Raw genomic sequence first — 24142 nt, 5'->3', positions numbered from 1 at the left:
ACGTGATACATGACGTCACACCACGTGACACGATGACGTCACGACAGTGGAGAAACGGGGGCCCACCTCGCGCCGTCGCTGTGGTTGTGCGCCTCCAAATCACGTGATACATGACGTCACACCACGTGACTTGATGACGTCACGACAGTGGAGAAACGGGGGCCCACCTCGCGCCGTCGCTGTGGTTGTGCGCCTCCAAATTACGCAACACGATGATGCTTCGCATTCTCCAGGCTTAACCAAGTTAAGCCTCAGCCATTTTTAGGTCAGATCCTGATGTGATTATACAATCCTAAAACAAGCAAGGCCAAGAAGATTTGCGAAGAACTGGGGACCTTAGCAGTCTATAGGGTTAGCGAACGGCAAAGCGCATACGCAGAAATGTCCCGATAGTGCTTTCGAGCCCATATCGGGCACCATTGTTTTTGGTACATGACTGCAAATATACCTTCCCACGGAACTTCCCCAGGAGGCTAGCGTGTGCTTCTGTGAAATTGCGCAAATATTTGAAGATGCCTCAGACGCAAGCCCCGAAGAGCGGATCCGGGCCATGCTGCATACTCAACTAGTGGAAGCACGCCCTGGAAGCTCTTGGCGATTTTCTTGAACTCTCCTTCTTTTGAAAGTAAACAGCCACTTGCTGTTGGTGTTGCTAATAGATATTTATTTTAAGATGCTGCACTATGGTTTTTATGCCTGTCAGGCACTGCCGTTCAAGCCATTGATGGCTTTGGCAGGCCTAAATATACGTGTTCTTTTCATTAGTGGCCTTAATAGTATGCTACTATTATCATTTATTATTATGTTTCTTCTCAATCATGCTTTTTGGACTTTCATTTGTACGAGACCCCTTTCTTATTACATTCTAGCTTGTTGTTATTTCTTCTTCTATTGGCTGTTATTTGTGTAAAGTATATGGGCACATTTTTAAAATTATGCTGCAGTAATAAGACCTCACGGTTGTTCCTGCGCATGTTAAATAAATAAGTAAAGATTGATTGATTGATTGATTGATTGATTGATTGATTGATTGAATGAATGAATGAATGAATGAATGAATGAATGAATGAATGAATGAATGAATGAATGAATGAATGAATGTTACTGTAAGTCTGCTGAGCGAGGGAGATAGAATATGACGACGGGCTATTTCTTCTGTAAAACTCTCGGCACTCCCGGTTTCAGAATTTTAGATAGGCAGTTCCCTGCACCTAAAAAACCCGAAGTGCTATGTCAGCTCCATAGCAAGTTTAAGCTTTTGAATTCAGTTTATTTTTCTCTCAGTGAAAGGAACAGACCATGGCCGACGCATGCGCTACAAAAACGGGCGATCATAGCACTGAAATCTTTCCTCGGGGACAGTGGCATCCTCGGGAAGTACTAGATCTTGCTTCTGTAAATTGTGTTTGTTGCTCGCCTCGGCACGTGCTGTCCAGTGTCCTGGAAATCATATGTGTTTTTATTATGAATCTGATGTATGTGATCGTTAATGTTGCAGCTCATTGTCTCTTTTTAATTTCTTGAATGCATTTTTATACCGTTTGCTGTGATTAGTACATACTATTGCTTATAGTATATTTTCATTTGATGTCACTAGCTAGTATCATTTCCTATAGTTTATTTTTATAATTTATGTTAGCATTTCTGGAGTGTCTTGTGCACTGTGTGTGTTGTAGCTTTGCTTTGCTGAGCGTTATGTTCACGTGTTTTTCTTCAACTATGCACAAAGAAGTAGCCGGCGCCATGATCAGGCACCAACATCTCGTTTTATGTTCATGTAAAAAAAAAGGGGGGACCGCATAAATAAAATTTTGACAGCGCGGCGGATCCCATAAACAGGCGCATGAGCCGCCCGATGACACACCCCGGTGTCTGATAAACGGTCACACTCACTGTCCTTATTTTCGACTCTGCGTGGTAGGGGCCCAATTTTAACGACGGCTGTTCAATTTTTTTTTTCATGTTTTATTTGCATGTTGAACTTAAAACCATTTGGCAGATTAAATTTTTCTTCTTTTCCTGCCGTTTTTGTGGTGTTCAGGCAACAAAAATGTTGCTTACATTTCATTTGCAGAAATCACGCACACTTTGAAAATGTTGCGTGCGCAATTCAGCTCCTCCATGGCTTCTTCTATCGTTACGCAGCTCATGCTTCTCGCTCTGCATTGTGGGCCCGCATTCTGGACAACTAAACTTATTAATTTTGGGGTTGAAAGTCTCACAGGGACACACGGGCTATCAAGGACGCCATAGTGGAGGGGTCCGGATTAATTTAGCCGACCTGGGTTTCTCTAACGTGCGCTGACAGCACACAGCACACGGGTGGTTTTGTATTTCGCCTCCATCGAAATACGACCACCGCGGCCAGCATCGAAACCGCCACCTTGGGATCAGCAGCCGAACGCCAAAATCACTGAGAAACGTCGAGAGAGGCCCTCGCTATCCGAGCTGCCATGGAGGAAAAAAACTGAGGAGGGAGCGTCCGACGACAGCCTTGAAGCCCAGTATTAACAAGTAAAGATATAGTAAAGAAAAAGAGAGTTTGTCCCCCCGTGATCACGCCCCGTGACAGCTTGTAAAATCTAGCTCCGTTGCACGCGCGCATGAGCGTATTGGCGCGCCAAACTGACTTTAGATCAACCTCCTTGCTGTAGACGCCCCGTGCCACAAGCCGCGCATACGCGCGTACTAAAACATACCAGAACCAAAACATAAAGGACTGACTGGGAGAGCGAAAAACTGAGGGTGAAAAGGCTTCATAAACATTCGGCTTGCGAACGCTGGCCGCGTGACGTCACGCTCCCTCCTCAGTTTTTTTTTTTCCTCCATGCGAGCTGCACGCTAAAAAAATTGCTGAGGCTCAGCTTGGCTAAGCCTTGGGAATGCGAAGCATATTAGGGCTTAACTTGGTTTACCTTGGTTATGTTGTAGCTAGATTAATCCACGACAACACCAGAATGTCATTCATCATCGTTTATTTTTTGCAAACCAATGAATACACTCTTGTGATCTGTAAAGCTGTGATTTTGATTCCACCGCTCGACTGCATCCTTCTTCGGAGGCATCGTGTATCTACTGAGGGTGAGCGCAACCGCCTCCTCTTATATACTCCAATATGACGCCATAATGTCACGTGGTGTGACGGCTAGGGGTCCCACGGCGACGGCGCGAGGTGGAGGCCGGCTCTCTCATCCGATGTCACGTGGTGTGACGTCACGGTGTCACGTGGCGTGACGGCTAGGGGTCCCACGGCGACGGCGCGAGGCGGAGGCCGGCTCTCTCATCCGATGTCACGTGGTGTGACGTCACGGTGTCACGTGGTTTCACGGCTAGGGGTCCCACGGCGACGGCGTGAGTGGTAGCTCTAGCAATATGCTACGCATAAAAGTGTGCCGGAAGTCACGCGCTTTCGCAAGGACTACTGGGAGTCTTTGGCCGACGGCGCAGCCAATAGGGGCAGCGGCGTCGTCTGCTGCATTGTCTGCTGCGCATGCACAAGCGCGCTGAGACGGCGGCCAAGTGGGGGGAGCAGGGGAGAGACTTCACACTTGGCTTCAAAAAAATTGACATAACCGCCTCTCCCGAGTTCTTTCCTTCCTCCATGCCACAGAGCCACCGCGGAGGGTCGTTGTTTGGAACTTGAATTTTGCTTCGAGCAGCGGTGTTCATCTGTAGAGAGCATACAAGTAGGGTGTCTTCATTGTGACTCTGTATCGTTCCAATTTTAGTATATGTACTCTGGAACGCAGCGGCCGAATTTCGATGAAGGCGAAATTCCAGAGGCCCGTATACTGTGCGATGTCAGTAGCAAGTTAAAGAACCCCAGGTGGTCGAAATTTCCGGAGCCCTTCACTACGGCGTCTCTCATAGCCTGAGTCTCTTGGGGACGTTAAACCCCAATAAACCTAAACCAACCATTATGACTGCTTGTGCGTGACGACAACTGCAGAAGTCGGGTCCGAACGCTTGACGTAAGGAATAGGTGAAGTGGAGGCCAAGACGACGTCACAGCTGTAAGTATCATGACCCACAATTACCAGGCACTCGAGAAGATTCGTTCAAACATCTCTGTGTAAGGGGTCAGTGCGGCAAAGTTCAGGGTCGCGCAGGCAGACTCGCGTGGGAGGAACGAAAATCGCAGACACGAGGTCACTGGTCAAGAAAGCCTTATGGAAAGACGTCATAAAGCTGAGTAGCAATCACGGAAACTTTCCGGCCTAGCAACTCAGCGCTATTCTTTTTTGATTTTCTTTCCTTCTCGCTGCCTCGCGTTCAGGTGCATGCAGAGCGCGCTATCAAGTACTCCATAAAAGCGAAGTGCAAGCTTGTGCCAAACTGCTTGGCAGAACGCCAGTGGCAATAGGCGCTTGTATGAATGTAAGTGACCGGTGTACAGACACGAGAGTGCGGTGGTTGCGCAAAATGTTATCAAGCTGCTTTCGTATTACATGGCATTCAAACGCCAAACCCTCTTCTTTTCCCTCTCGTTCTCCCCCCGCCCCTCATTCCCCGCCCGGAGGAATCGCGCGCCGGAGAAAGTGCGAACTTCGATGCGAAGGCATCCTCTGAAAGCTGAAAATTTGTTTTACAGAAATGAAAGACACGGTAACTGCCTCACTTCTGTCGCGGATGACCTCACGACAGCCCGCCATAGAGTTGAAGCTATCCTGGAATTTAGCTGCCCCAGTCAACTATAACCTTAGTAAATTAGTAAACTAGTAAATCAATTATTCATTTCCTAAATGGAGACAATCCGCGATAGCGGCTTGCCGGAAGTCCCGGCTCCTTTATGTAGAAAACATAAACTGATGGCTACATGTATACGCTCGTTCACTCTTAACACGAATACGCCTAGATGGGAGTAACAGGGAGTAAACTGTCTCCTGTCTTATGAAAGGGAGTGCCCTGATAGAGAGCGTACTACCCTTTCACTCCTTCCTGTTTAGAGTGTACAACCCTAAGCTGTTTCCTTACTTGCCTCCATTGTTTCCCCCAAGGCATGGTTCCTGTGCCAATCCCGATTGCGATAATTTTACGCACCTTTCATTTTATGATAACCTCCTCCTCCTCTCTTGCTAAAGCTTTTAGGCTTAAGCGGAGCAGAGTTCGGCCGCCACGGGCGCGACACACTTACCCCTGACGAACACCCTTGTGGATGTGGTGGAGTGCAGGTCGCATGCCGGGTGCGAGGCCTTGCAGCCGTACACCGCCTCATCCTCGGGCCCCATGTAGCTGAGCTCGAGCTGCGCCAGGGGCAGGTTGTCCGGCGGCGGGCCGTGCATGAGGCGCACGCGGCCGCCTCCGTGCAGGGGCTCTCCGTCTTTCCACCACGTGACCTCGGGCCGCGGCACGGCCGAGGCGTTGCATCGCAGCCGCATGGTGCTGCCGTCGCGAACCACCAGCCGCGGGCTCATCGGCACCAGGTCGATGGGTGCTGGGAGTGAGGGAGACATTTCACTGCACGACCCACTTCCGAGCTGTCAAGAAGAGGAGTCTGGCGAGTTACAGCAGCCTGGGAGGATGCAGTGGCAGATGCAGGGCGATGGAGGGTAAAAGACGTGTCGCCCTAAGGCCAAGCCACAGAATTCGAAGGTGGGGAAGTGGAAAGGCTCAGCTCTTCCATGTGAAATGAATGTGGGAAAGAAGGAAACGTGGTACGCGGGAGACGAAGGTATTACAGAGCCGAATTGTTTCGACGTCTTGGTGTGCGGTCCTCTGACTGCTGCTGCGTCGAAAAAGTGCGCAAGATAATTTCGTTTGCGGCTGAGTTAACATAATTGGCATAGGGTTACGACAGTCTCCTCTTGTGTTTTCTTCGTTTTGAGAGAGAGAGAGAGAGGTCTCAAGTGATTACACTGAGCGTGGGGCTTTTCTCTCTCCATCTTTTTTTCACCTAGGCGTGAATTTAGAGCCTGTTGATTTGAAACGAAGTTTTTTTTCCTGCTGTTCCTCAAGGTAACCATGAAGGCACCGGCTTACTTCATAACGCCACAGAGGACTGCACCTGGTTGCCTAGCGTAACTCGTTTAGTATACTAGACACATCAATGTATGATCGCTTATATCAAAAGGTGTTACGACATCCTGCATCTAAAGATCACGGATTGTACACAGCGGGCAGGACAGGTCGCAGGTTCTAATGTGATAGCATTAGAAAAAGCACCGTCGTTCATAAAATTCGCCCGTTGGCTGGACGGAAGTGACGTTAGCAGGCCAGAGTGCTCACACTGGCTGAAGGAAAGTGTTGTCAACAGCCCGGAAATGACGTCACTTCCGACAAAAGCATCAGCAGCTCCTAAGGCTATCGCATTGCCAACACACAGTGTAATTAAGCTGCCTCTGTGAATTTTTCGCAATGGCCTGCATGCAGACAATTGCTTAACGAAATGCGTACGACGTGGCGGCATACTCACTGGCCACGTGCAGCACTCGGCCCGTGGTGGACTGTCCGTAGCCGGTGGACATCATGTCCGAGCACATGTACACGCCGGCGTCCTCGCGGCGTGCCTTGTCGATGATGAGGCGCGTCTGCTCGAGGCGCACGTCCCCGCTGCTGGAGGGCAGGAAGCGCCGGTTGTTCTTCATCCACGCAAACGGGAACCGGTCCGAGCGCTTGGACAGGCCGTCGCAGTCCAGCACCAGCCGCTTGCCCACTTCCAGAGGGTAGCAGGCACCGGCGGTCGGACGTCCCGTGCTGTCATAGGCGTAGCCTGCATGTGCACAGGCGAAAGGCTGTTACATGTGTCCTCCAAATCAGATTTCTGTAAATCGAACCATCCGCTGCGGTTTCTCGGTGACCTTTAAGTACGGCTGGTGGTCCCAAGGTAGCGGGATCGAATCCTGTCTACGGCGGCCGCTTATGCAGAAACGTCCGTGTGCTGTGCGACGTCACTGCACGCTGTATAAAGACGCCCAGGGGGTATAAATTAATTCGCACCTCCCCCCCCCCCCCCCTTCTACTCTGTCCCTTATACCTCGTGTGTCGCTCCGAGATGTCAAATACCATAATTCGCAGTTTTACACACAAACACTTATGAAAACCCGAACCAGATTCGACCAAAGCCTCTTCTGGTTAGCAAATTTTGGTGCCACCTGTGAGCTCAGCAGTCAGTGTCTGGCAGCGTCCTGCAACAACTTTGCATTATTCATCAAATCTGTTTTGAGCATCCTTGCGCAGTTCGTCTGAATGTCGCGAGTGGCGTGCTAACCTGCTAGCGGGTAAATTTTGTCCCGACCAGAGCGTGTGATTTGGTACGTGGGCCTTGTGGGAATTTGCAGGCATTATTAAAGAGCTCTGCTCGGAAGAAGACCGCCAGTCGCACTTGCACTTGGAAATAAACACTATCTTTCACTATATGGATGGCTTGCACCAATGTTATTTCGGCTGCCATGCTAGTGGGCCGGGACGCTGGTGAAAGTTAGCGCGCTTACCTAATCAGATTAACGCTGCCTGTTTCGGTGGGCAATGTGGAAGCTATGCTTGGCCCACCACCATGGCGCGCATGGTGTCGCGGTGCAAGCCAGCTATAGCAGAACAGAACTGCAACATAACGAACATAGCCATCGTCTGCCATCCTTCGCATCGTTTCGTAGTCACTTCGCCTTCGCTTTTTCCGCAACATTTTTCACCATTCTTACGTGCGAGAAGAACTTACGTCCCCCCGAAACTACGTGTCATCACGGATGGATCACGCCCACAAGGTTGGAATGCCACTCTGCAGAACGAAAAATACCTTAATTCGTTTTTAACTCAGACATCCGACGCGTTGAATCACCTTCCCGCATCACGGACACTTATTAATTATCTACGTTTATTTAAAAAATAATTAGCGAACGTTTTAAACTAGTAACCTTGTTTAAAATTACGCTCACACTGTTGTTTTGTTCCACAGTCTAATCTCGTTATAAAGAAACGGTTTATAAAGAAATAATGGATACAACGAATGAATGACTATTCCTCTTGGAAGCTCAGTCAAGAACTATAACGAAGCTACTGCTATAACGAAGTAATTGCCGGTCCCGTTCAATCTCGTTATAACGAGGTTCAACTCTATTACTAACCACTTCCCTCTGCAAATTACAGCCTTGAGGATATTAAAAAAAAATAAATTACCACCGCTGTGCGTACCGCGACACGCATACGCATGTCTGGCAGCCTGCGTAATACAGCATTACCACGGTAACGGGGTATTTCTACACTATTATGATGTCGCTTAGAGACCTAGAATTTGGTTTAGTACACGCGGACTGGGCTGCTCTGCGCATCTGTAGGTGGGCTTGATCTGCACCGAGCTCTGGGTCCTTGTACTCCTGTTAACTTTTATAGTGTACTCAGAGTTCTGCAAATTCTGGGTGTATATAGATGTAAAGTCCTTTATTTATATATTTTGCATGGTGTATTGATGCCCCGTTACGTTCACGAAGGGTTGTAGTATATTTGAACCTATCAGGCCATGCAGCCATCCCAAACAGAATTTGTTCTATTCAAAATTTTTTTTGTATAATTATCAATCAATCAATCAATCAATCAATCAATCAATCAATCAATCAATCAATCAATCAATCAATCAATCAATCAATCAATCAATCAATCAATCAATCAATCAATCAAAAGGTACCTCGGCGCTCATCACCATTTTGCTTCGGAGACAATGCTTCGCGCTACTATGAAGTCATTAAGGAAGACAGCATTTCTGACCCCGCAGAAAATGAAGCTGCTCAAAACTGCAGTCTGGAGTAAAACTCTTTGTTTTCATCATCGTCATCAGCCTGTCTACGCCCACTGAAGGGCAAAGACCTCTCCCATGTCTCTCCAATTAACCCTGTCCTGTGCCAGCCGGGGCCCCTTTATCCCTGCAAGCTTCTTAATATCATCCGCCCACCTAACTTCCTGCCGCTCCCTGCTGCGCCTGCCTTCTTTTGAAATCTAGTCTGTTACCTTTAACCATCATCGGTTACCTTGCCTTCTCATACCCGACAATTCCGGAAAAAAGTATTTTTCAACTGGAAAGAGATTATGAACGCATTTTTCATATACTGTAAGCTTCTGTAACAATAAATATGCCAGCAGATCTCCCATCGACAGGCATGCAGTTTTCTTGCTGTTAACATTTTTGCTAGCGTCAAAAAGGCCAATTGGTATTGTCAATTGGTTTTCTATGGTAGCCTTAACTACTCGATGTGAGCGATGTAAAAAACTTCTGCATTTGCATTAGATGGCGATATGCACAATACAATATTTTTGCTAAAATTTTTGTACTAGCCTCTATGTCCTCTCCTCTCTCTTCCTCCTCTTTTTTATTCATCGAATTTAAGCCAAAACATGTGCTCTTTTGATATTTTTATGCCACTCTCAAATCGTTTGAAGTCAAGAGATTTGAAGGCTTTTAAACGTATGGATTCGCGTATGTCCAATGTTAAAAAAAAAACTGAAAATAGATTTTTAGAAACGCCGACCTGTGGAGAGAATCAAGTCCTTGATTACATCACAGGAAGAAAAGAAGGAGCAATAATCTCATGATTAAAAAAAAGCCCCTGATGTCGAGTTCTTCCAATCTCATTCTTTTGCTAGCTTTCCCGTTTGCATTTCTTATAATGAGCTGAAACTTTCGGTATTTTTTTCACGCGCACAAATTTAGTAACAAGAAAAAATGATGTTAGGGGTAATCGAAAGGCGAACAGCTGGAAACTGCAGGAGGGTACAATTTTAATTCTCTGGCTATAGCCAACGGCGTCCCTACATTAGCAGCTAGATCCACCTATCGTTACGAGGAATTCGGGACAAGCGCTTCTAGTTGCCTTGGCTGTCACCTCGTGGCGCATGGCTATGAAAATGGTGACGTCATCCGTGACGTAAGAAAGAAAGCCAGTGACTGAGTGACTGCAGAACAGAATGTGATAGCTGCTAGGCTTAGCGGCCCTGACTGGGCACTGTCCAGAATTCCTGGCAATAGTGTTTCCTTCAGCTTTCACATGCAAGAGATGTTGGGATCGTGAATTTTGCTCGGGAACATTTTTTTTACTCGTTTGCTGGCACGCAGCAATTTTTGTCCGCGAAACTTCTGACACTTCAGTTCTGAAGATGTGCAGCTTGAGAAACTTAACGTGCTTGGCTCACTCTTGTTCTAAGAGAGAAGTTCAGGAAGCACCTGATTTTCAGGAAAATGGCACGAGAATTTTAGCGAGACAGCCACTAGTGTGTCTACAGATGGCGAAAGCTTCTGCCGCCAAGTCTGCTCTCGTACAAAAAAAAAGTGCATAACAGCATAGATGAACTCGCCTAGTTTACGAAGTTGGGATTAGTGAAAACAAAATTTGAGCAGAAAATTATCACAAGCATTCTCATAAGCACCGAGCACACAATGCCTGCATGGAATTGCCACTATTGCGAAATAAGTGCGTTCAGAGACCACCTGAATGCTTGGAATTGACTTCAGTTCGTCAAATTGAGTGGCTTACATGTTCACTTTAATTCAGTGAACTTTCACTTAGGCGAACATTTCTAAGTGTTCCTGAAGTTCGTTTAAGTGCTACATCACTGTATTTTAATGGTTAACAACATTTGTTTTCCCAACTGTAAGTGCAGTTCTACATGCGCAATATCTTTTCACAAACTGCATTTCAGTCTCTTTCAGCCATGATCACTGCATTTCATGCACACTGAGGTACATTTTTTTTAATATCATGAAAGTGCCTTCAGTGATGCTTTCGGTATTACCCGCCTGCTCAACGCAACTGGTGACGTCATTTCTGACCTAATTATAAAACACCGATGGGTGAGCTTTGCGAGGTGTTATTTGTGTGTCACCAAAACTCCATCCGATATATCTACTACGTCGCTAGCAATAGTTCACGAAAGCACAGACAGTGTTACCGATTGTTTTCTAGATAAGTTCATTTTGCGACGAAAGCTCTGATTCACGCACACGTATGGTTTAATGGTGCCTATGCAACATGTGACGCAAGGCTTCCCAAGCAGCGCATAGATTGGCTGCACTGACATCATATAGTGGCGTTTATCTAATTCACTTATCGCTGCCTGCTGTGAGGCGCTCCATGGAAACGGCATGCGTAGATTATGGACGTGGCGTGCGTGACGTCACGAGCAACGCATCTACGTCCTAACGTATAATTCCATTTTGCCGTTCGAAGCACAGCTGCTATACTATGTTGGTAGGGTCATGCGCTGCATAGGTTATCCCTTGTCGGGTGGATAAAGTCACTGGGCCATACAGCTGAGGAAAATTTCTGCATTTTACGCGCAACCTGCTATGAGCGCGCCTTTGCCATGGTCTCTCATTCCTCTCATTCCCCGGTCTCACCCCGGTCGCGGCGGTCAAATTTCGATGGAGGCGAAATTCTAGAGGCCCGTGAACTGTGCGATGTCAGCATTTGTAAAAGAACCCCAGGTGGTCGAAATTTCCGGAGTCCTTCACTACGACGTCCCTCATAGCCTGAGTCGCTTTGGGACGTTAATCCCCATCAATCATTTCTCTCATTTATAGCGTTTTAGCTTATTTTTTTCTTTCTTCTGTGAAAGGTATGCAGACGTATTTGACTCTGCCCAGCCTACCGGTCTTTCTGCTCACTACCCTACCCCCCTCTTTACGTACATATGGCCATCCGTCTTCCTTTTGTCAGGATGTACGAATGAATGCGGTCCTCTCTGTTGGATACCATCGCCGTTAAATATGTTATTCCACATATTTAAAAACTACAGATCGGATGTCTGTTGATTACCTCTTCGTCGGGCACTGCTTTTTGCTGTTATGCGCGCATCGACCATGGCTTGGTTTTTCAGACCACAAATTTCTCGCGCTATGTAACTAAGAAACTAATATGGCTGCTCAAGAGATGATCAGGGAGCCGCGATAGTGCTGCGCTCTCTCTCATGCTGGATTCAAATCTCCGTGCAATTCACTCGTTGTCTAGCTTTGAGGTGCATTATGTCCCACAGACGCAACTGAGACGAGAGAGCTCAGCGTTGCCACAGCCGAAGAAGCTCGCAGTGCGGGCCATGTGTGCTGGGACGTGCACGGTTTTATCTGTCACGGTACAAGCCCTCTGTGGAGGCATAACAGGTGCGATCGACCACACGACGAAGGTGTATGGCCATAATGATGGCCGAAACATCCGACTCCTGACAGTGTGTGGCAGCAGATAAAACATAAACCTCGGCGGTTCTAATTACGAGAAGGAACGTAAGGGTAAAGGCGCGACACCTGCGTGAGACAAATATAGAGGCCAAAATCAGTGCAGCTATAGGCTACGCGTCTTGACGTGCATGCAGGTATGCATGCGCTAGTTTCCTGTGACGATTTTTCGAACAGAAACAGGTAAAAAAATGCGTTTCGGAAAACTGGTCGCGACGCGCACGGAAAGGTTGCGTAGAAAAAGAAGCGAGCACTTTCAGAACTGGTTTTGTTTCGCCACCCTATAGTGAAATAATCTCGCACAGTCTTTCTATTTTTCTTGACGTCGGACCTCCAGGGAGCAAACAGGGATGCCGAGAAAATTTTCAACGCTCGTCCAGTCCACCGGTACTAGAGAGTTGCAAGATGTCGCAAAGTGCACATTCACGCGCGTAGAATATACGTTGGCGTCGCACCTACTGGCCATGTTTTACTCCTTACTTCAGCATATACGCCGTCGAATCTGGCTGCCTAGAAAAGCATAACACAATTAATCGCGGTCTGGGCAACAACAAAGTACCGTCTTTGTCAAAAGTAAACAGTCTGCCTGGTTTGCTTCTCAGTAGTATAGCAGATCAATTATGCGGGTACGCCAAGCTCTCAACATCTGTAAGGTAGAAGAACCCTTGTCCTCAACTTCCCAACAATCTGATCTTTAGGGAAGCCGTAAATGTTCCACTATACGAGTAAACCATGCAGCCTAGTTACTTTTAGCAAATACTATAGAAATAGCAAACACTGTTAGCAATGAGCGTTTCAGCCCCGCAGACTTGTTTCGGAGAACCACCGGCGGGCAGCGATTTTGACTGCCATGTATATTGTGAATAAGCCCTGACGAGAACATCTTTCTACCAGCGATCGCTTGAAAAGCGAAGTATCTGCGGCTATAAAGGAAGTCAAAACTGCTACTATACTTAGGTGCCAAAATTGCTAGTAGCTGCCTGAAGCGGCTGCGGAGACACGTCTGCATGCTTTCACGTCTCCGCGAAGTTCTGTGCACACTCCGAATGTAGTGCGGATTTGGCAACTATACTGACTGCAAGCGTTGCACACATCGAATCGTGCAGGAAACAGATGGTTTTTCTGGTTTCATTTATAAAGGTTTAACGTCCGAAAAGGACTAAGGCTATGGGGGACGCCGTAGTAAAGGGCTCCGGAAATGTCGACCACCTGGAGTTTTAACGTGAACTGACATCGCAGAGTACACGGGCCTCTAGAATTTCACCTCCATCGAAATGCGACCGCCACGGCCGAGACCGAACCCGTGTTTATCTGGTCAGCAGCCGAGCGCCGTAACCATGGAGCCACCATGGTGGATTGAGATGTTTTTTTCTTTTCTAAAAAAAAAAAGACCTGTAGGATGAAGTGGTCGCAGCTGGGAAAGGTTTTTGTCAAGGCATGGACACGACTTATGTTACACAAAATCATTGGTTTTTGCGGTGGTGCTTCAGAAGGGATTACTAAAGCTGGAATGTTCACTGCAAACTTCCATAGCCTTGCTCACATGCTTTCCAATACGGGGCTTGATTATACAAACTTTCTTTAGCTTAGAACCTAGATGGATGTATGCAGGTATAAATTGCCTTTGATCAGACATCTGTAGATAGAAAATGCGGTCGATTTTGTTTTTTGTCTGTACTGTGTGCGTTACACACACCACTTGGGTATCAGTCTGTCGCCCTGGCTAGGTGCAAAACGCAACCAGAAACACAATAATATACCAAACGCGCTGCGCGACTGATATGCAAACAGGAGCTGCAGAGAGAAATTCAGGGCCAAGTCTGACGCCGTGCGTCGCTATCACCTGTCGGGGGTGGTACCAGAGGCGGTCGCATAGCGTCGATACTGTACGCGAAACTTGCTATATGCAAAGGTTTATTTCTTTGCTTGACTGCAGCATTAAAGAATGTCGCCTTAGGCGCCATCGTATATATTAGGTTTACTTTCAGCATTCGGAAGTCAGCAGTGCCACGTGACCATTAAAATTAAGCCTAAAATTGCTGGATTTCATTTTGAGACAACTTTCCCATTCACATTTGAACATCTACATGTTCCCCGGTCCTGCACTCAATCATCAATTTTGTTGTACAGCTCTCGTAGCCGTCTTGAGTGTACACCATGCTTTCTACATTCTAAACGCGGATTCACCTATACAGGAGTAAAAAGCAAGACCTACTGAACTACAGACCTGAACATTTGGCGGGGTCCTATGGAGCAGCGTGCGCCAACTTTCGTTAGCTTATTGGCCGTTGAGGGCGCACGGTTGACCTGTTCGTCTGCTGTCATCATCATCATCGTTTGCCAATTTGAGCAAGATATTTGATACATTTGTTTCGTCTTCTTCTGCTATCTTAACATCAACGATAAAAATATCCACAATGACGACTTTTTCCGCTCTGGATGAGTACAAAAAGCGTCTTTCTTTTTATCCGCTTTCTTTTCGTCAGCACCACCGTGCCTAGCATAGATAAATGGATGTTAATGATTACGTGGACAAACGACGAAACTGCCTTCTTTGAAATAAAATGATGGAGGAGGCCATCTTGTTCAACAGGTATAATGTGGCGCCACGCTTCCCGTAGGTGTCTTTCCCTAGCGGCAAAAGGCATGAACTAGAACATGCGCGCTGGAGCAGTGCCAAATGTGCAGGTCTGTAGTTCAGTAGGTCTTGGTAAAAAGAGAGTAAGCCATCCTCTGGCGCAGTCCTTTTTATAAAAGAGAGTACGCTAGAGGACAACTTTACTCCTTTTTTACTACTGTGTATTTGGAGTGTTTATCGGCTGTTTCGTCTGTTTATTTGGGGAATTAGGTTTTTTGTCCTCACCCTTCGCAATGCTTTCTTGCCTGGTGTACCTGTATTCCTATCGTAATTGCTAAGCAGGATAGTGCGAAAGACGAGGGTTCGATCCCGGACGCGGTGGTCTAATTTCAGTGGAGGCGAAATTACTCGTGTACTGTGCCATGTCAGTGCACGTTAAAGAGCCTAAGGTGGTCGAAATTTCCGGAGCCCTCCACTACGGCGTCCCTCACAGCCTGAGTCGCTTTGGGACGTTAAACCTCCATAAACCTAAGCAAGATAGCAACTAAACTTTACATAGCTCTACCTCCTTCTTCTGCTAGGATTAAAAAACAAAAACAAATTCATTGTGAATGAGGTTCCTACATCAAATGATTGAAGAATGGATCTCTGAAGCCCAAAGCACGCATAAAGAATCCTAGCTAAATAGACTAACATAAAAGAAAGCTGGAAATAACTCATTCCATTTTAATTCCTCATGACGCCACTTATATCATAACAGTGTTGGTCACTATTAGCCGTAGCCGTAAGGCTGCGCTTGGGTGAATGCCAATAATTAATTACTCCCTTATTTCATATTATAACAGCGGCGGTTTCTGTTGAGTCAGAATGACCAATAGCAGGTTATCAGTTTCATCATTTTAGTCCCACATCCACTACCGGCGTTATCTTGCTCAATGCAACCGCCTACAAACATCGTTTACGCATGCTGAACGTGGTGATTATGTATTATCTGTAGGGATGACCCGTATAAACAGTTTTTTCTCTTTTCTTTTTTTGTCCTTGTGTATGATAGGAGATTCTGGCGCCCACAGGAAATCCGGAAACTTCTCATCGCTTTGCCATTTTACTCACACAAAAATGATGCCACGGAGAAACTTCGTGCCTCATAAACTGCCCTTTTACTTCGCACCGGAAACTGCAGTTCTGTATTCGCAGTGCTAGCCGTTGCTCCCGACTTTGAAAGAGCGTGTGAATTTCCCGCACCCATCCTCTACAGCGACAATTTACCGAAATCGCAAGCACTGTCTCAAAGTATCCGTCAGATTACATTGTTTCCGACATCATTGACTATTGCACCTATTCCTGATGTTAAATGTCAGGACGATACCAGTGAGGTGAATATCTGAAGGCCCTGTAACGTCCTCTGTCAACGCGCAGGTTGGCTTGAGCACCGTGTACAAACGACGAATTTTGTGCAGCTCAGCTTTCCATCGTACCTTTCTATGTTTACCATTTTTATTTTAGTGCTATGATCTGATCACTCTCGGTATTGTGGTTCATACCTGCACCCTAGAACACAACCTCACAAAAGTTGGCTCCTCTCCTCTCAGCGCAGAAAAAAAAATGACATACTCAGAATTAGCTCTCGGTATTGTGGTGCATTTTTGCACCCTAGGACACAGCCTCGCAAAGCTTTGCCGCCTTCTGCAGAAAAAAAGCCATATTCAGGATGTAGCTTCTGATACCCACACTGTGGGACAGAGTGTTAAGCCTTTCCTTTTCTCCCATCCTCAGCCCCCATACTTTATTATGAAGTTTTGATCACCGCGCTACCATAAGGGGTGGTCGCACTGCAGTCTAACAAGAGTTCTATAGGACTATGCAGGTCGGCCAGGAGGGTCTGTAAGGGTCATAGTAACAAACCGCACCCTTAAGAACTCGAGGCAGAGAGAAGAAGACGTCGTCATGGTGACAGACAAGTGGAACTGCACTTCGCGGCGAGCTTCAAGAAGATATGCGATGCGTGCCTCGTGGCAGGACCATGACGGCGTGGTAGAGCTGGCTGAAGCTGGTGCAGTAGTAGAAGCCCGTGTGGTTGCCCTGCGCCCCGAGCACGGTCAGGGTGGAGCTGATGCGACCCGATCGCGGGTCCCGCGCGCCGTGCTCGATGCGGAAGCGGTTCCAGTGGTCCGGCACCAGGGGCTGGGCCTCGGCGCTGTCTTTGCGCCAGCTGGCGAACCGGTGCGAGGGCAGCAGGCACTTGACGCGCAGCTCCGAGTCCTCGGACACGGTGGTCGGGCCCAGGTACTGGACCTCGGCTTCCTTTTGCGTCTCCGCCGCCGCCGCCGCTGGGTTCGGCCAACCAAACGGGGCGCCCGGTCACACATGCATCCGTCGCACATGTGCCAGGTGAGTGCACTGCTATTCGATGGTCCACGTGCACTCGCCCCTGGCCCAAGCAACCCGCTCCCCCCCCCCCCTCTCCCCCTCCTTGGGATGCCAGATGAAGGCCCAAGTAAAAAACTGAATGCGGTCGCACTCGGAACGTCTCCTTGGCCTAGAGTTCATAAGGGGTCTCCATTCAGAGCTTGGCAGCGACACCAAGGAGTAAGCGATCGTGGCTTTTACGAAACATTGAAGCATCGATCGAAAGTATAGTTCGGGCTATACTCTCTCTGCTAATCTTGGCTGTCCGGTTCGAAACATACAGTCACAAGGGACACAAACGACATGGCTAAAGCCGACTACCAACTAAAGCCGACTACCCAAACCCGGCTAAAGCCGACTACCTCTGTGTTCACTCACGTATGGACTTTTAGAGGAAGCCAAACACCGCCTGACGACACAGATACATTTGTATAGTAAACTTTCTTATTCAGCAGGAGACTATAACCATGAAAGCTAGGAACAAACAGTCATGTAACAAACTTTCTGATGCAACAGCAGGCCAAGCATGGCAATCTACACAAAAGCAACCTTGTCCCAAACTTTTTGATGAAACAGGAAGCCAAGCATGACAAACCGTGCTGCTAAGCCTCCTGTTCCATTCCATCAAAAAGCGTTGAACATGATTGATATATTGTCACGTGATAATAGCGTCCTATAAATTTGTTCCTGTTTGGATCAGTAATGAAATTGGCAGTTGGCCCTGTTCACGGTCGCCTAGGTCCCTTGGCCCGGCATGTTTTGCGACGCACAAGTCAAGAATGAAGCATCGGATGGCGTTAATGGAGCGAGTGAAGAAAGGGCGCACTCTCTGAATGAGCGCAGTAGGGAAGTGGCACTGCTCTCCTTGCCTACGTGGCATTCCTGCCATGCACTGCTGCGTAGAGAAAAAGAAAAAAAAGTAAACGATAGCGGGACTTCCGCGCCGCCCATATAGGACAAAGAAGCGACATCCTCACTTCCAATGCTCGCGCGCAGTCTTTCCGCTCTGAATACAGGGGCAGACGCCTGTCAGTGTGCAACTACGTGTATTGCAGGACATTGCCGAATGTTCTGCGGAACTGGAAAAGTCATATGCCGGTAAAGGAGCTTGTGCCGCTTTCAGTTGACTTCTCTCATTAAATCGAAGGTTGCCTTATCCTCTTTTACGGGCATGCTCGCTCTAGAATGAGCCCAAAGCAGCTTCCAGAGCACAATGTAAGCTTAAGCAGGCGAATCTGAGAGTTGCTTTCTAAGATATCGAAATTTTGTGCGACCACACGACGCATCATTTCTCTTGTGGTATGCAAACTCGAATAAGCCCCGCATATGCGCTAGCGCGATCTCTGAACAATTTGCAAGGCTGAACTAACGGCTGAATTTTAGTTAACGCACCTCACAAGCCAGCAGAAAAAAATAGACTCAAAGACACTAGCGACGCCTCGTGTTAAACATACAAAACAGAACTGCGTTTTTTTCCCTCCATCACTTTCCCGGTTTCTGAAGCGCGAGATTTGCAACAAACGACGGGACTGATTGAGAAACCGGCCAAACATTGCGAGCAAAATTTTGGAAACTCGCACTCGTACTCCGCGTTTTAGTGCCTACGCTGATGCATTGGTGATACGGGAGTATGGCCTTTAGTTCCCCAAAGGCCATATTGCCTCTGTCTAGAAAAGGCCCAGCAAGGCGATATTGCTTCGAGGGGAAGGAGGGGAACGAAGCGATGTTCAGACTAATTTTGGTCGATGATAAAGTGGTCGCTAACACGGGAACAAGACACGTGACGAATCACAGCTTCGCTCATGTATGTGTACTCCATTACAGAAGAGTTTCGGCTGCTGTTTGTAAAAGCTAAGTACGCAAACGAGGCGAAGGTGCTGACAGAGAGAGAGAGAGAAAGAAAGCATAAGTTAGGATGAAAGAAGCCCGGGAGTGCCCCTGGAGAGAAAGAGATCTTATGGTTAGAAGCTGAAAAAGCTAGGTTAGTCGGGGTGTTCAGTGAGTAATCACCGATATATGTGTTATGCTACAATGTTCGAAGTGCTTGTTGAGCTAGAAGCGAAAAGAGCATCTGCTCCCCTTGGGCGAAGAGAACTGAAGGAGGAGCAGCACTTTTCGACAGTTCGTTTAACGAGAGAAGGCGCAATGAGCTTTGTTATGTTTAAACGTTCACGCAGTGGAATGTTCCTTCGAGTGCGTAGGCACCCAGTCAGCGATCCGCAAAGCATTTTTGGCAGGCTGGCATGGCATTTGGGGCATCTATTGGCGCCATTCGTTCACTTAACTGCTCGTTCATCCACTTTCGTTTGCAGTCGGTAGCAGGCCCAATGCAAACTTGCTTGTGCAGATACAGTGCTGATGCTTGAAGTGCGCTCTCAGCGTTCGCCCTAATTCAGCGCAGTCATATCGGCTCTCAAAGAGACTATAACCCAACACAGCGAACCATACGTTAAAAGTGCTATACTTATAAACTGACGCTTCGTTCATCTTAGTCACGCTCTAACTCACTAATGAAGGCTGCAGCACTAACCTAGACACCGACACAGGCAGTGTTCAAAAATGCAAAGACACCAGCTGGCCCAATTTTACGCATGCTGTTGAGAAACTTTCGAGCTCACTGCATCGCAGAACTGAAATATTACCAGGGCTGTGGTCCCACGACAAATATGCATTGTCTGCACGCAGATAAATCTGCGTGATCTCGTTCACACGGGCATTCGGGCGTGCGTGGCAACTGCTGATGCGTTAAGTACGTACGAGCTCGATAAGTTCTGCATATCAATGCATATTGCGTACTTGTCATCACGGATAAGAAATAGATGGTCGGACAATTAGAATTAGTAGGCTGACTTCCTGATCGAGTTCCAGTGGGTTTCTGAGGAGCTTGAGCGATGCCAGGAAAAATCCTGATCTTCGATAGTACCTGCGCTTTAAATGCCATTCTGTGTTAACCCTTTCCCGGCATTGTTCATAAGCAGCGAGGTCGATGCTGCGATCTGAAGAACTGCTGGCTCACAGTTGACGCCAAGATGTAGTTAAGGCACATGCCCTTACGACAGCTTTTCCGGCCAAATCTCGGTTAGCACAAACACGGCAGAAAGCTCGCAGATCGGCCTTCACTTACCCTGACCGATGACAAACAAGTGGACGAGGAGCAGTCCCCTCCAGAGGCGATCCATGGCGACCGTCTAATCCAGGAATGTATCCTCGAAACCACCGCCAGACGAGCTCTGTCGTAACGTTCTTTGCCCGTCTTCGGTACGGTCTTCACTTCGACCAACAACAACACGGCCACGTCCCGCAAATCTTGCTTCACCGATTCTTCGCTCACTATCACCGGTCTTCTGGCCTGCGCTTGAGGCGTGCGCCGGCACAGCAACGCTCTGTACTGGCGCTGCAATGCAAGCAACCGCCGAGGCCTTGCTGCGCCCAGAGGACCGCTTCCTGCGCCGTGGAGTCGGTCGTGGAAGAAGAAGAGCGAGAGCGGAACAGCCCGTGGTTCTAAATATAGGGGACGAGAAAAATAACGCCCCGCCGGCGCGGCTTGCCTCAGCCCGTTCGCAATCCCGGCGGCGGTGATTGCGTGCATCGCGCGGTGGCATGCTCTTCTTGGCGATGAGTGGCCTGAATCGGCCCAGCAGTGGCCGCAACCGCGGAGCAACGCCACCGAAAGGGCACCGTAGACGCCGGATACAAGGCCTCGCTGTTTACTTGTCATTGTTTGCGTGATTTTTTGGAGACAGGTAGGGGTGCCGCTTCGTTGATGGCGATGCCTTTGGTGACGGAACTCTTGTAGAGATTTCATTGCGTTTTGAACAATAGAGAGGACAGACAGAGGAGGTCCGGGTATAAATGAGCGGGCACGCATCACTGAAAGATACCTTTCTGACCTTTCACGAATTCTTTAGCGCTTCGCTCGCGCACATATGTCTCAGTTTGCGCTCGGCTTTTCTGATGCCCCATGAGCTTTCTTTCCAGGCGAAGTCTCACTGTTCGCTTGTCCTTACACCATAGCTGCCCCTCGGGTGTATTTAACAGTGAGAAAGTGTTACGGTTGTTTTCTTGCCCGATAATTGTCCAACGGCGGTAGTCTGTCACATTTTTCTACACATTAATACATGTACAGGTGACTTTTCCAAGGTTAAGCGGTGTGAATGCCTTTGTTACATAAAATGGGGTAAAGATGACTCCTGCGTTCACGAGATCACCAATAAAAATGCTGCCTTCCTGGATTACGGGGCGCGCGCTCTGTCGAGCATGCGTGACCATTTGGAGACACAGAATGCCCTCGACAGCAGGGTCTAGCGGAGGTGTGGATATAAGGAGAGGTTCCCCTGGCCGCTTCATGTGCGGACTAATGTCCTGTGCTGGCATCCGTGTGGTCCGGAGTGTTAGAGAGCGCCGCGCAGGAAACGTGGTCGTGCCATGAGGGCGGCAAGCAGTTTGACGTCTGCTCCTAATCCCTTAAGAAGATGCCACCTTTCTCGATTAGCAGTACGCGGAATTCTATACTTTGATAACGTTTCAACTCTGGCAGTACAATACTGGCAGAAGAAAGCATGAGACGAAGAACAAAAGAAAGGCGTGGGGGGGGGGGGGGGGGGGGGTCACAGGGCATAACAAGTCCGAGATCTTGGATATCAATTGTAATTGTGAGGCAAGTGTAGAATACCGTAAGATACTGTTGTAGCAATATTTAAAGTAGAGGTCCGTTCTTCCGATATCGAAATCTTTCGTTTAAAGTGTGTCCATCGCTCGCACCAAGTATTTATGACTACAATAGAAAACCAATAGGGAAAGTTTTTGACGATAGCAAAAACGATAAAAAGAAAATAATGAAAGCCTGTCCTGGGGATATCTGAGGATATATTGATTGTTACAATGAAGTATTACGATATATTTAAGAATGCGTTCCTAAACAACTTACCGTTGATGGGTGGGAGGTGGTGGTATAAATGTACAGGCGGGATTAGCGTTACAGTGGCCTGTCGACAATTGCTTCGTCTGAGTTATTGATCTAAGTGATTGCGCCTCGACCACTGTTCCATAAGACCAGTGTGTCCTCCAAAAACTTCAAGAGTTATCGTGACATTAATCAGCACTCAGCTCGGGAGCCCTCAGCGTAAACGAATCGAGGGACGTCGTCCAAGGGAACGTATCAATCTCCTCGGCTCAAAACGCGGACACGTTAAAACGAAGTGGTTCACATCAACCACAACATTACAGTGTGCGCATATAGGTGATGTGGCGCGGCGAATCTTGTGCGTCCATACCGGTGTATAGGCAGAGTTCACGCGCAGTAGACGCAAGAGTCCGTCGCGCGACAAGCCTCTCGGAACGCAAGGGGGATGCAAAGCTGGCTGAAGTGCAGAAGAGTGTTGCACCACTAGCTGCTTAGCAAAGTTCTCGTCCTTTGGGACAGCCACTGAATATGAATAAGACCGGAATTCTTGAGCAAAAAGGTCCGCCATGGTGTTACCAGCGACTCCAACGTGAGATGGTAGCCACTCGAAGCAAACTGTAAATCCTCTCAACTGTAGCTTCCTCATCCAGGCGAGAGCCCAGAGGCAAATTTTTATCATCAAAAGTCCCTCGTTGGAGGCGCTCTAGTGCAGACGGAGAGTCGTACAAAATGACAAGTGTCTGTGGTTGGCAGAAAGACAGACGTTCAAGCGACCTTACAATGGCCAATGATGCAGTCGAACAGGACGACATGACCCTTTATATGCGCCCAGCTAAAGATGATGATGATGATGAGAACTTTATTTGTAACAAGGGAGTTTTGGACACGTCGGTCCTTGGGCCCCCGCACGGCCCCACTGAACTCAAACGTTCATGTCCCGGAGGCTCATGACGCTGGCAGCCCGGCCGATGGCGATGGCTTGCTTGGCCGGGTCTTCGGAGCGCAGTAGGGTCTCCCAAGCCTCCCAAGTGGTAAGGTGCTCCAGGCCCCGCGGGGGAAGATCCGCCGGGAGAGGAAAAGAATATGGTCGAGAGTGGCTTTGGGGTGGTGGCAGAGGGTACAGGAAGGGTTCGTGTGGACTGGGTGATATCGCGAGCGTATATAAGGGGAGGGCAAAGTGCGTGTTTGGAGCCGCCTCCAAAGTGTCTGATGGTAATTGTCGAGGGATGGATGAGGTGGGGGGTAGAGCCGACGCTCGGCTTTGCAGGCCTGCGTCATTTCACTGAATGAGTGCATGCGCTCCCGCGAGAACCCCAGGTCGGAGGCCGCCGGTGCCCGGTTGAGAGAAGCTCGGGCTAAAGCGTTGGCGGCCTCGTTTCCGGGATTCCCGGAGTGGGCAGGCACCCATATCAGCTCCACATGGCGGGGCGGGTGCGCGGCGAGGGAGTCCAGTGTGCGAAATGCAGGGACGTGAACTCTCCCGCGAGCAAAATATATTTCAAGGTTAGGCACTACAAAAAAAAAAAAAAATTGAAGGGGACACTTAAGCTCCGCGCTAAGGGTATGGCGTGATGGCTTAATTGGGTAATTGATGGCCATGTATGTAGAATTGGTCTTTCTCGACTTTGCACTCACAGATCCCTGAGAGTCCTCAGTCCACTCCTGGCGCTGTGGTGCAGCGGTTAAACGATGCGCCACTGCACTTCGATGGCAGGTGCTGCCACCTGTGGGGCTTATGCGACCCAGGTTGCTCTTCCTGAGTGGCAAATCATTAATTTAACTGCACCTGCCACTGTAGTCTCTTTGCTCACAATTCGGTGGGAAGGCTGTGCTGGCCCCACAAGGTATAACGTGACCGAGGTTTCGTACTTGGTTGCTTGTCCGGGGATTTTTCGCTCACTACCGACAACGGCGACGCCTATGACGCCGGATTCACTGCAGAATGAGAGCCTTAACACCATCGCGTTAATACAGCTGGGCAGGACTGTTCACGCCTGCTCACAGAGTCATCAGTGTAAACTTGTAGGTGGCCTTCGTAGACGCTGTTAAGGATCTTACTTACGCCAGAAGTAGCGATCGCTTTGTGCCCAATTCCTGGAAT

The 24142-nt window shown here is 48.3% G+C and overlaps 1 protein-coding gene across 1 annotated transcript in view; it reads right to left on the bottom strand.

Annotated features, from left to right (window-relative positions):
• The window catches only part of LOC149343137 (basigin-like), a 39631-nt gene extending 19032 nt beyond the window's left edge, over positions 1-20599 (bottom strand). Inside the window, exons 1-3 of the mRNA XM_089545662.1 lie at positions 20263-20599; positions 6413-6709; positions 5135-5434 (exon numbers count right to left, since the gene is read on the bottom strand). Of these exons, the coding sequence (XP_089401788.1) occupies positions 5135-5434; positions 6413-6709; positions 20263-20317 (652 nt within the window). The 5' untranslated portion in view covers positions 20318-20599. The remainder of the gene's footprint in view (positions 1-5134; positions 5435-6412; positions 6710-20262) is intronic.
• Positions 20600-24142: the final 3543 nt, after the last annotated feature.

Source organism: Amblyomma mixtum, chromosome 5, assembly GCF_055824585.1.
Source record: "Amblyomma mixtum isolate Tamu chromosome 5, ASM5582458v1, whole genome shotgun sequence".
Classification (NCBI taxonomy): domain Eukaryota; kingdom Metazoa; phylum Arthropoda; class Arachnida; order Ixodida; family Ixodidae; genus Amblyomma; species Amblyomma mixtum.
The sequence above is the reverse complement of the archived record's forward strand: the minus strand, read 5'-3'. Positions and strand labels throughout refer to the sequence as shown.